The sequence below is a fragment of the Podarcis tiliguerta genome (assembly GCF_965153285.1).
Source record: "Podarcis tiliguerta genome assembly, chromosome: 10".
Lineage (NCBI taxonomy): Eukaryota > Metazoa > Chordata > Lepidosauria > Squamata > Lacertidae > Podarcis > Podarcis tiliguerta.
Genome location: NC_139543.1, coordinates 71946493 through 71959405, shown reverse-complemented (window position 1 = coordinate 71959405; position 12913 = coordinate 71946493). Strand labels below are relative to the sequence as shown.

The window sequence follows — 12913 nt, the reverse complement described above, 5'->3', positions numbered from 1 at the left end:
AGGGGGAAGCCCAGCTGCCTGAAGGCCAGTTCAGGTCCAAGAAGGTGTAGCTTCAGTGGGGGTTGAGATGATGAGATGAGCAGCAGGAAGCAGGATTTCAGGTGAGCAACACGGCCAGGTGGAGGGTGGAGGAGAGACCCCAGCCCCATGGCGCAGTAAGCCCCAGGAGACACTGCAAAGTGTTTGCACACACAAGTGAGATGGTAGGGAAACCCCTCACCCTCTGTCCTCAGCATGAGATTTCAATTCTGCAACTTTTCATAGGTTATGCAAAGGAGCCTCACAGCGAAACAATCCACATTGCATAGAGACAGGCAATATGCTTGCCAGCTCCCCCCAAATGCACCTTTTCAACCACACTTACCTGTAGCCACCAGAGGATCTCGCTCCCAGATACCTGAGTGCTTTTATGTTACTACAATGAGCACCAGCTAAACACATACACAGAGAGCGCACCACTTTGGGAGTCTAACACCCCTCCTCTCATTCCAAGCACAAATAAATGGTGGCCAAACTCTTACATGGAGAACGGGCAGATTCAGGGCAGGATATGGAAGAGCTATGAGAAAAACAGGTGGCCCAGGAGGGGCAAATCCACCGTCCTCCAAACTCCTCCTTTCCCAAGGTCTCAGCACAAATGCCAGGACTCCACACCACCCCTCCCCTCTATGCCACCCACTGCAAGGAAAGAGGCAGCGAAGCAACATCGACGTAACATGTTCTGACCGCCACATTTGGAGTGGAAGCAGCTTTTGGAGAGGATTTGCTTAACTTGGAGAGGATTTGCTTAACATTTGGAGAGGAATGCTTAACTTGTGACCGTCTTCCAGCGGGCTGGCAGAAGAGGTCAATGCCAACCACACTTTGCATGGCCAACGGATTGAAATCAGAACTCAACACTCAGGTTAGTTATGGATGGGACTTGCATTCATTTGTCCAGGAAGGTGCAAATCCTTCAAAGCCCAAAGAGCAGTGTTGAGGGCCTTCCATGTCCACTATGTGGCTGGACAGGGCTGGACAGGCGTCTTCTGCTTTCCTCTGCTCTTCAAATGGCATCAGGGCATCGCATCACCCCAAATCCCTGCTGGAGAGCGACTCTTTGCACCCTCTTATTTCTCTCTCTACACCCATGCTAGCTACAGTCTGCTAGGAACAAGGAGGCATCAAGGGAGGGAGGCAAAGGACTGTGGACCCCCAAGCAGCTGACTCCCCCCACCCAGCCCCCCAAAGACGCCATCGGGTGACAAGAGACAGGAGGAGGCAAAAGGGGTGGGGATGATCGAGGAGGAGAAAAGAGAGGAGGATGAGGAAAGCCATAGTTACCCAGCTGATGAGGCGATTCGTCTAGAGAGGAGCATGGATGAGGATGAGAAAGCAGAGAGAGAGATGGGGAAGAGCGTCCGGCTGGCAACAAAGCAGATGGTCAGAGACAGAAAAACGGTCACAAAACAGAACAACCTCTGGCCTGCCCAGCCCTTCCTGGGGAAAGTTCAGCCTCTGCACCACCCGCATGGATACCGCCAGCCCTCCAGCCCTCCCCCAAGCCCCTTGAGGTTTTAACTAGGTTGTTAAGGAGGAGCCCCTCCTGCCACCCCCTTCCTCTCATTAATTCCGCTCCTGCCCCCAGGCCCCTGCATCCTTGGCTCCTGCCGTCTGTTCAATTCCGATCCTCCCAAAGGAGCCCAGGGCGGCAAGCAAGCAAAGCAGCAAAATAAGAAAGGGGTTGTTTTTTTTTAATAAAAACAAACAAACAATGCATTTTAAAACCTTAAGAACAATCTGAGAATATTCCAAAAACAGTCCCACATCCTCATAGCTCATAACTTCAAGGTTGCAATGAAGGGGATCTTCCAGCCATCAAGTGCCAGCGTGAAGCACATCTCTTGTACCTCCTCAGACAGGCCGTTCCACAAGTGGGGGGCGGGGGCTGCCACCCAGAAGGCCCCTCCAGGCATCAGCACCAACCCAGAGGCCAAGACGGCCTCCCCCGCCAATCACTGAAGGCTGATCTTGAGAGGGGTGCTTGGCCCCCAAGCTGTTATGGCCTTTGTGCAGTACGATAAACACCCTGAAATGGGCCCAGTGGCTCAAAGGATGCTAGTGAAGAGCTTTGGGGACTGTTGGCACAGGGTCCCACTGGGCTGTCCCCCCATAGCACCCCAGAAACTGCATCCTGCACTAGCAGACCATCTTCAAGGAAAGCCTCATGTAGAGTAAGGGGCTATAGTTCAGATGAGAGGGCACTAGGAGCACGGGGACCTCAGCTCCTCTCAATCTGTTCAGAATTGGCAGCCCCTTGTACCAGGCTTTCCTAAGCTGATGCCCTCCAGATGACGGAACTACAACTCTCATTGGCCCCAGGAAACCACAGCTATGGGACGCTGTGGCTGGTGGCAGTCATGGTCCAGAAAACTAGAGGACACCAGGTTGAGGAAGGCTCTTTTGAACCCAACATTCTCCTGGTGGCACCAAAGTTGCATGTGTCCCACTGCTGGGGCAAGGCACCCACAAATCAAACATTCAGCGAAGAGGATCCCACAGCCTTCCTGGGAAGCCAGACCTGAAAATTTATTATGAATCAGCAGCTTTTTGCTGGCTGAAAGAATGGCTACTTCTGGAAAAATACTGATATTTTGGACTTAGAAGGATTTAATAATGCTTTTGGCTGGCATGCATATTTATGGTATGAGAAGGTTAAAGTGCATAGAATGTTTAAGATCCACATTGTAAGGAAAGCACTGTTTAATGTCTGGATAAGGTATAAAGATCTACTTGAGAGTAAAACTCCAAGGTGGTTGTCACCAATGGAAGCGAAGGCCTTTAAAAAGCTTAATATGGAGGACAAATGGCCGAAATATTGGGAGATTTTAGAACAAGATGGAGAAAAATGGAAATTACAGGGTTTTGAGAAGCTAAAAAATAAAGTGCGTGACTGGCTTCACTATCACCAAATAATGGAGGCATATAAACTAGATAGGAAAGTGGGCTTCCAGGTGGAAAAATCAAAATTGGAAACAGAACTGTTAGAGTCCAAAACTAAGACTTTGTCAAGAATGTATAACTTGCTGTTGAAATGGAGTACGCAGGACGAAACAGTGAAATCTGCTATGATCAAATGGGCACAGGATGTTGGACATAATATAATGATGGCTGACTGGGAACAGTTATGGACCACCGGTATGAAATTCACGGCATGTAGTGCCTTAAGAAAGAATATTATGAAAATGATATACAGGTGGTACATGACACCAGTCAAGCTAGCAGAAATTTATAAGTTGCCTGATAATAAATGTTGGAAATGTAAAGAAACAGAAGGTACATTCTTTCACCTTTGGTGGACGTGCCCAAGGATTAAGGCCTTTTGGGAAATGATCTATAATGAAATGAAAAAGCTATTTAAATATACTTTCCTCAAGAAACCGGAGGCCTTCCTCCTGGGCATGGTCGGCCAATTGGTGCCAAGAAAGGACAGAACCTTTTTTATGTATGCCACAACAGCAGCAAGAATACTGATTGCGCAGTATTGGAAGACTCAAGAACTACCCACCGTGGAAGAATGGCAGATGAAGGTGATAGACTACATGGAACTGGCAGAAATGACCGGCAGAATTCGAGACCAGGGAGAAGATCAGGTGGAAGAAGATTGGAAGAAATTTTAGGATTATTTACAGAAATATTGTAAAATTAATGAATGTTAGAACGATGCTGGATTTTGATTAAGGGGCTTTCTGTAAAAAACGATGAAGTAAATGGAAAAAATAGTGTAAAAGAGAGGGAAGGGTAAAGCCAAAATATTAAGATAAGAAGTGAGATGAAAGTGAAAGAGGGAAAGGATTTGCTGATCGAACAATGGAAATGGAATACAAAGGAGGGAGGTACGGGGAAGTCCAGGAAAAAGCTAATGCAAGATCTATTTTGAAAAGTGAAGTTGCTTTTAACCGTTGTTATATTATGTGTTAATTTTTTGTTATGTGTTAAGGTGTATTTTCTTTATTGTATTTTTGTTGTTGTTGTCTTGTTGTTTCTTTGTCATGTTTGGCTTATATTATACTATGAAAATTTAATAAATATCAATTGGAAAAAAAAAGGAAGCCAACTCCACTGCCGAACTGCTCTTTTAACAATCTTGTTCTAATTTGTTAACAAGTTCCTCTTTGCATTCATCTGGCAACTTTACCCCTGCAGTGGGGGGGGAAACGTCAACTGCACCACCTTCAATTCTGAGTGGGCACCATCTTTCCTGAAACTTATTTTTTTAGGTCTTAAAAAAAAGTGTGGCAGCAGGTTATGATGTCACAACTCATACAAAGCAGGTTATGATGTCATAACACATACAAAGCAAGCTATGATATCATTACACATACAAAGCAGGCTATGATGTCATTACACATACAAAGCAAGTGAGATAAGAGAAATAAATGGCGACACCAAGCTGGTGTGCTTGGTGAATGCTGAGCATTTAAGTCTGAAGCATAAGTAATAAAATCCCACCAGGTGACATAAAAGGGTTCTGGATCCCATCCCACCCCCCACTAGCCAAAGTCTGCAAGTTCTTAGGCCACAGAGACAAATTTAGATTTTTCAAGGTTTTCCGTTGCTGGGCTATTGAAATCCTAGCTGCAACTGACATCCATGTCACAAGGCTGGGCAATGTGTCAGGAGGTGTTGGGCTGCTCAGATGACAAGACCCTCTTCTCGACCTCACGGATGTGGCCCAAGACGTTTGGCGCCAGCTTGGCTGCAGGAGTTGCAGGAAGAAGGTGGAAGGGCACTGGCGGCGGGAAGCCTCATTAGGGAAAGCGCGCCTCGGTTTAAGAACAGTTTTGGTTGAAGAACGGACTTCCGGAACGAATTATGTTCGTAAACTGAGGTACCACTGTATGTCCTGTTTAGTTCAGAGTCCGTGAGCAACTTTTTCTTAACCCTCTTCTTTGGGGGAATGTGTCCAAACAGTTCAAAGAATCACAGAATGGGAAGGGACCCCAAGGGTCATCTAGTCCAACCCCCTTCAGTGCAGGAATATAGGTGGCCATCCAATCTCTGCTTAACAACCTCCAAGGAAGGAGGGTCCACCACTTGCTGAGAGAGTCCGATTCACTGTCGAATAGCTCTTTCCACCAGAAAGTTCTTCCTGATGTTTAATCACCATCTCCTTTCTTGTAACTTGAGTCTGTTGGTTCAGGGCCTACCCCTAGACCAGCAGGAAAAAAAGCTAACTCCGTCTTCCATGTGCCAGCCTTTGAGATATTTGAAGATGGTTCTCCTATCTCCTCACAGCTTCCTCTTTTCCAGGCTAAACATACCCAGCTCCTTCCAGCGCTTCTCATCAGGCTTGGTTTCCAGAGCCTTGCTCACCTTGGTCGCCCTCCTCTGTACACCTTCTAGCTTGTCAATATCCTTCTTATTCCTTTTATATATCTGCAGCTGATAAGAAGTCTTTCAGCTGAGCAATTTTCTTTTTCTTGAGAAGCTCTTCTTTTCAAGACGCAGACTGGGCTTTTCGACAGAAACAGCGGTCCTTCACAAGGCAGGAAAAGGCATGTGAAACTGGTCCTTCTGCTGGATTATTGCCTGTTGTCCTTTTTTGGAGTACAGGTAACATTTCATAGGCAGAGGGCCTTCTCGGTGGTGGCGCCCACCCTGTGGAACGCCCTCCCATCAGATGTCAAAGAGAAAAACAACTTCCTAACATTTAGAAGACATCTGAAGGCAGCCCTGTTTAGGGACGTTTTTAATGACTGATGTTTTAATGTATTTTTGATCTTTTGTTGGAAGCTGCCCAGAGCGGCTGGGGAGGCCCAGCCAGGTGGGCAGGGTAGAAATAACAAATTATTATCATATTTGTGGGTCTTTTATTATTATATTTGTTGGTTTACATTGGATATGTGCTGGGTGCATATTAGAATAATGCAATCATAGGATTGTAGAGTTGGAAGGGGCCCCAAAGGGATCTTTTGCACAGTGTGAGGCTCAAACACACAACCCTGAGATTAAGGAAGCACAACTACTATTGCACAGTAGCAGCCTGAGCACAAGGCACCTTCCTACTTTAGCAGCAAGAGCAGCACAGGGGGCTCTCAAGAGACACGGTTGGTCCGTGCAGCTTGGCTGGCTGGCTGCAAGAGTTTGGAAAGCCTGGTGCCAATTCTGCCATATGCGGCCTCTGAAGCCAAGGAGGGGAGGAGGAGGCGAGAAAGACAGAGCGATGCAGGCAGGCTCTCATTTTCGATGGGCTCAAGCAGGCTTTAGAAGCAGGAATGGGCCTCTAGCAAGGTTATGAGGAATGCCCAATGAGGGCCGCCCATAGGCAGGGAAGGGGGCGGCAATGGGGCTTTGGCTGTGCAGACCCCTTTCTGCCATGGCAGAAAGCAATGCAAAAGGCCACTGGGAGGGACGGTAGCAGTTTGGCTGCAGAAAAACCCTCAAAAGGAGTGTGCAGAAGAGGAACCAGAGCAGCATAGCAGAAGGCATAAACTCTGGAGAAAGGAGACCGGGAGGACCCAGGGGCAGGGCAGCCAGGGCAGCTGAGGAAGTGCAACAGAACAGGCAAGGACCCAATCAAAGGGCAGCAGGGGCTGAAAGGGAAGGAAAATGCCAAGAGCTCAGGGGAACTGGGGAAGGAGCTCATGGGAAGGTCAAAGGGCAGGAGGATTGGGAGCATAGTTCAGAAGAAGGTTGCAGGTTCAGTCTCTGGCAGCATCTCCTGTTAAAACTGGGGTTGCCAACCTGGTGGCCATGAAGACCTTCATTGGGGAACCCAGGCTCAGAACTTTCATTTTTGTAAGAAAAGCATCAAGTTAAGGTAAGATGGGGAATATGCAGGAGAAATTATTTTGGGGCGATCTGGAAGGTGTCTGTAGAATTTGTACTGTTAAAACGGAAAGGGGTCAAACCATCACAAGAGGTATTGAAATTTTGGGAGATTAGATAGTTACAGTGGAATGGTCTCAGTGGTGGGGTGTATATTTTTATTCTTATTTATTTATGATCATTAGTTTGACAAAATAAAATAATTTTTTTAAAGCATCTAGCCCTCTTAGAAAGAAAGTTATAAAGCAAAATGTGCAGGCATCCTTCTAAGAAATGTTTGTGGAATGAGCCAGCCTGGCTGCTTCTGCCTGTCGGTGATTTGAGCCAATGCGTGAAATCAGAAGGCTGGTGAAGAGCAGGAGTTATCCTTTCCAGGGGCAACAAACACAACATCAACACCACCTTGACATATACCAGACAGCTTCAAAAGGTGGAAAGGGATTTGTGGTCATATCAGCAGTGGGACCAACAGATTTAGGTTTCTAGGTGGGGCTGCAATTTCAAATTAGTAAGGACGGTCTTCTTTGGAGTTTTGTTTTTGGCATGCACCTGCATCGTTCAAAGCAAGTGGTAAAAAAAAACCCATCTTGTGCAATCCTCTCCGTTCCTCTTACACCCTTTGACAGGCCACCCGCGTCAGACGATGCTCGGAAGAGAGCTTTCCCCGTAACCATGGCAGTGAGACGCAAGTCCTTCCTGGCAACAGCTCCAGCAAAGCCTGATCCGCATGCGGAATTCACAAAGCCATCACACAAACATGGTCCTCCTTCCAGAACATGGATTTTGCTGTAGGGTAGGGCTGGGGGACCTGGGGAGGGGGCTCCCATCATCCCTGCTCATGGAGCATCCTTAATGGGAGCTGGAGTACAGCCATATCTGGAGGACCACAGATAGGCCCCACCTCTGTGCTACAGCGCTTGCTTGGTCTTCTACTAACCAGGCCCTGAACCTATTTCACCTTCTCCAAAGGATTGTCTGCATGATAGCGCTGGTCTTGGCTTAGCTCATTTGGCCCCTTGTTCAGGCTGGGCTGCACGTTGCTCCTCTGAATTCCTATCTTCATGCAAAGGGACCAGAAGTCACCTGGAACAATCTCCTGGCAAAAAGCAGTCCCTTTCAGCCATATGTCCCACAGTCTTACAGCAAGTGGGGCAGGGAAATACAAATTCTGCAGATGCAGAATGGTCAGAATCAAGTCTCAGAATTCTGCTGAATAACATATCCATGCAACTCTGGAAACAGTATCAATTATTTGGAGATGCAAATCCAGGCAAGAAATTAGGGTGATGATCACGTGGTAAACATTAACCCTTCCCTAGGTTCACACTCAAAGGCTTAGTCAATTTAGGTGTGTGTAATTAAGTCTTTTTAATTTGCAGGCAGGCTTCTAACCTGAGTAGGTTTAGTTCTCTGTGATGCTATTTTAATTTCTCCTGCTGGGTTTTTTTGTTTTGTTTTTGGCTGTTTCTCATTGTGATTAGCTGATTGTTTTATAAGAGAGGCGTTTTATCATCGCTCTGCTTTGAGAATATTTTGGCTGAAAGGCAGATTACAGAATAAATTTATATTTTCTAGATAAATCATAGCAACAACACCCCCCATCCCGTTTTCTATAGGTGCCGCCAAACAAACAAAAGCTTCAAAATCAGAAGATATGCAAAATTTCAAGGAGAAAATTTGCTGGATTTTACACGTGTAGGAGTAGCCCAACCATAAGTGAACTCAAGATGCTGCCTTGTACAGTCAGACCATTGGTCCTGCACAATTTCTCAGCAACTCCTTAGTATCTTTAAAAAGCCAACTTTGTTGTGTCTTCATTCATGTGACACATCGGCCACAAACATATATAAAAAAGCTGTGCCTGTTCTCTCTCCTCTGACCGGATTCCATGTAAGCCTTGACCCAGCTAGAATGACTTTGAAGCCATCAGCCAGAAAGGTCTTTAGACTTGCTCATCATCCCGACTCTTCCCCAGCCGGGTTTATTTTTTACTGTGCCAGCCAAGTCCTTCTCCCCGATTCTGCAAATGTTCTGCTCTCTTGCACCTTCATTCCTCAGGGAAGGTCCCTCCACAATGGCTGTGTCCTGCCCTCCACTGCCTGAGGTAGGACGTCTCTGAATACCAGTTACTGGAGCTCAGCAATGTGTAAAGTTCTGCAGTGCTCAGGTCCTGCTTGCTGGCTTTGCAGAAGTGCCTGTTTGGCCACCGTGAAGAACTGGCCTCTGGGCCCACCCAGGAGAGCTCTTCTGAGTTTCTTAAGGAGGTTAAGCCATGAGCTACATCACAGCTCGCTATCCCCACTTTTCTCTGCAGCTCAAGATGCTCATCAGTGCCCTGGTAACAACAGCCACCACAAGCAGCGAGCATGGAGGGCAAAGTGAGGACCGAGCCAAGCATGACATTTGCTCCTTGCCAATGCATGGCCGAAGCACCTGCCACAGGCAACAGGGATTGGTGGCAAGGCAGTTTCCCCAGCAGGTGTTTGGGGGAGGTGGGTGGGGGTCTGGCTCCGATTCTGACCACAGCAGAAGCAAAGGATCAATGCTCCCCTGGGCCAGATCCAGCTCTCTTCTTCACCAACTACCCACTTTTAAAAGCAGCCAAGCAAAGGCAAATGGTACGACGAGCATCATGCTCAGTTTGGCACTGAGTCTCCAGTTCAGAAGGTCGGACTGGCCAGCCCCCAAGGCTTTGGAGTAATGCACTGACCGACTGACTCCTTACCACCTGGCAGAGGATAACTCAAAATGATAGCATTCAGAAGACAAGACGGTAGATCGGAGGTGCATCTGAGTAAAGGCGCAGGCACACCGTGGAGATCAACCAGTCCTTTAAAAAGAAATGTTTCAAGGGTGCTGTAGTTTTGCGAAGGTCTTCTTAAGCAGGCTTAGCCCCAAGGCTGAATTGGGTTACGGTCCTGAGGGTTAAAACAGCTTGGAAACTAGTGCGGTTCAGCAGCAGGAGTGGATACCCAGTGAGGGAAGCTGCAGATTCCCGTTTCCTTGGACGTTTGCAAGGAATAGCCATCTGTCAGGAACACTCGAGGCATAGAGCGTTCTGGCTCCAAGTTCTAAGAAACCACTTGCTGTGTTGCTTCCAGCCAGAAGAGCTGCTTCACATGTCACAATTTCAACCAGCAGGCGATACTACACCTCCACGAAAAATGGTAGCTTACAAAGTGCATTCTTTGCACCAGGAACTCGCAACAGAACAGTGAGCTGCAACCGAGACCCTCGCAAGCACACTTCCCCAGGGACTGGGGGAGGTGAACCAGGCATCTCACACGAAACCCAGATGCCACAGCTCTGCTGAGTGCATGACACCCGCCTGCTGCATAAGCCCAGACGAGTTGCCAGCTCTTCACCCATCTGTTGCATTGCACGAGCACAGAAGTTGTGCTCAGACCCCCGGTTACTTGCACCCACAAGTGGAAGGAGTGCTGCTCCATATCTGCTAAAAACGGCAACAGAAATCGCTGGCAGGTGCAGCCGGGTCACCCGTGTCCTAAAATGAACCCTGGAGATTCATCAATCTGGCCAGAGACACAATCCATTTGCCAGCGATTCACAGTGGCACATTTTTAATGAGTACGCAGACGTAAGGGTAATTCTGCTATTTGCAATAAATCTCTCTCTCCCCCCCCTCCCCATCCCGCAGGGAGAAAGTCAAGCACCAAACAAATCTCAATGGCAAGATCTGACCATCATTTGCCCAGAAAATGCATCTGTGCCAACAGTGGCCGAAGGAAAACAAGACCTCTTTTGCCATCTCACAGGAAGGTCAATGTGGCCCATGAAAACCACCTCTGCAACCTGGCATGTGGGAAATTCCCAGATTTCAGACACACAGTATATTCGGGGGGGGGGGGGGGAGAGAAAGGACTTGGGGTGCCACCACATACCCATCTTTCAGAGACATCTGCCTGGCTGCTGTTGGGTCCAGGAAGACCCTCTGACCCAGAGTCCACTCAACACAAATGCTCCCCGATCACCCAGACCGAACCCTTCCCCCCACCCAGAAGAATCCCCTGCCCATTCCCTTGAACCCATTGCCTCTACTTCCCAAAGCACATTATGGGCAACATCTCCTCCGGGTGACCCTGCCCAGCCTAGGCTTGCTGTACCCACCCACCCCACTTTCCCAAAAGTTATCTGCCAGTGCCAAGTCAATCCAAGGATGCTCCAGCAAATTGGGTACCAGATGAGTGGGTGGGCCGCGCATCTTCCCAGCTCCTCCTCCTCCCTCCGCCGCCCACCCCCGCCATGAAGGAGGTGTGTCCAACTGCCCCCTCTTCCTCCCACGTGCCCCCAACCCCCCACCCCGCTCTGGCACTCACCCTTGACGGCTTCTCCTCGGTTGAGCAGGATCTCGCCCTCGCCCTGCGGCGTGTAGCTCTTGACGGCGATGAACTTGCGGCCGGGCACGGCGCTGTACAGCTTCCTCTTGGGCCCTCGCAGCGGGGCCGGCGCGGCGTGCGGGGTGGGCTCCACGCCCGGACCGGCCCCCGGCGCGCCCCCCGGCCCGCTGCCGCTCCCGCTGGGGCTGTAAACGAAAATATACGTTACGGTGGTGTTGCCCGGCGGTGGCGGCGTCTGCTGCTGCTGCTGCTGCGGGAGCGCCATGGCCGCCCCGAGGGAGCCCTCCTTGGATCGGGGCCCGCCCGGGAAGAAGGCAGGAGGAGCGCAGAGGGAGGGCTCGGCGAGCGAGGGGAGGGGGCTGGTCGGGGCTCAGCGCATCCCGTGCAGCGGCGCCACCAGCCTCCGCCGGGGCCGCCGCCACGAGACGGGGCCCGCCGCTCGTCGTCCGCCCGGGGCGCCGCCGGGCCAGCGAGGCTGCGGCCGGGCGCTGCGTCCGCCTCCGCGCTCCGCCGCCTCCGCCCAGGGCAGCGCCATGGCTCGGCCGGCCCCGCGCCCCGCGCCGGCCCCTGCTTCGCGCCGCCCGGCTCAGCTCGCCCGCCGACGGCGCCCGGCGCCCGCCGCCTCCGCTGCGCCTCCGCGCCGCGCCCGCCGCTGCGCCTCCCGCCGCCACATGGCGACGACGGGGCGGCTGGGCCACCGACAAACCCCAGCCGGCTCTGGCGGAGCCTGGTGGTGCTGATGCTGCTGATGCCGGGATGCTGCAGGTGCTGCCGCCGCCGCCGCCAAGCGGCTCCTCCTCTTCCTCCGGCGGGAGGCGGGGACCCACCCGGGCCGGACCCCTCCCTGCCTGCCGACGGGAATCGGAGGAGCGTAGCGTGGCGACGGACCCCGCCGGGTCATCTAGTCCAACCCCCGGCAAGGCAGGGATGCCCCAGCGTTGGCGCTGCCTTCTGCCCGCGCTCCCAAGACAAGACAGCGGGGCTTTGAACACACATGTCCCCTCCCTCCCTGGTTTTATGGGCAGCCAGGACCTCGCCCCCCGGCTGAACGAAGCTGGCAACCCCGGGAGACGCGTTGGCATCTTGCGGACCCTCCCTTCCATGGGTGCCAACGCCCTGGGTGCCCGAGCACCCACAAAGTTCCTCATGAAGGGGCCGGGCACCCACAAATTTCGGAGCCAGGGGCATGAACCCAGCGTGGCACCCACGGCCCTGGGCACCCACGGTCACGGGTCCTAGCGGACACTCCTGCTCCCTTCCTTGCCTGCCTGGCTCGCCCTTCCCAGCCTCTCTGGAGCTGCTCTCAAGTGTCCGCGGCTGGACGAGGCCTGACTGCTTTGCCCACCGAAGACCCTCCTTCTCCACCTCGAAGCCGCCCCCTCCCCTTCCCGGCAGGACAGGGGCTGCAAGGGTTTTTAGCGGGGAAAGAAAGAAAGGAGGGAAAGGCTGCCGTCTTAAAAAGGAACGCAGCAGGCAGGCTTTCAACAGGTGGAGCTTTCTCTCCTGGCAACGGGAGCTGGCACCTGTTGGATTCCTGCTGGTGCTGGAGGCGGATGAGAGCCCATCTCCGCAAGGCAGAAGCCTCGGCTAGGGGGCGGGGAGGCGGATTCCGCCCCATAGAAGCTCCCTCCTTGGTTCTCTCCTCCACGTACCCCCCCCCCCCCCGTTATTCCTGATAATTTTATCATTCCTTGCCATGACCCGAGGCCTCGTCAAAGCCTCCCCAGGACACAGAAAATGGTGAA

At 51.2% G+C, this 12913-nt stretch overlaps 1 protein-coding gene across 10 annotated transcripts in view; it reads right to left on the bottom strand.

The window, feature by feature from the left end:
• Positions 1–12913, bottom strand: part of SHANK3 (SH3 and multiple ankyrin repeat domains 3) — a 434403-nt gene that overhangs the window by 160915 nt on the left and 260575 nt on the right. For all 10 annotated transcript variants that reach the window (XR_014502588.1, XR_014502589.1, XM_083401725.1 and 7 more), the window contains one exon: positions 11148–11353. Coding sequence is in view for 8 of the 10 variants with exons in the window: in XM_083401725.1 (XP_083257851.1) it covers positions 11148–11353 (206 nt within the window). In the remaining 2 variants the exon portion in view is untranslated. The remainder of the gene's footprint in view (positions 1–11147; positions 11354–12913) is intronic.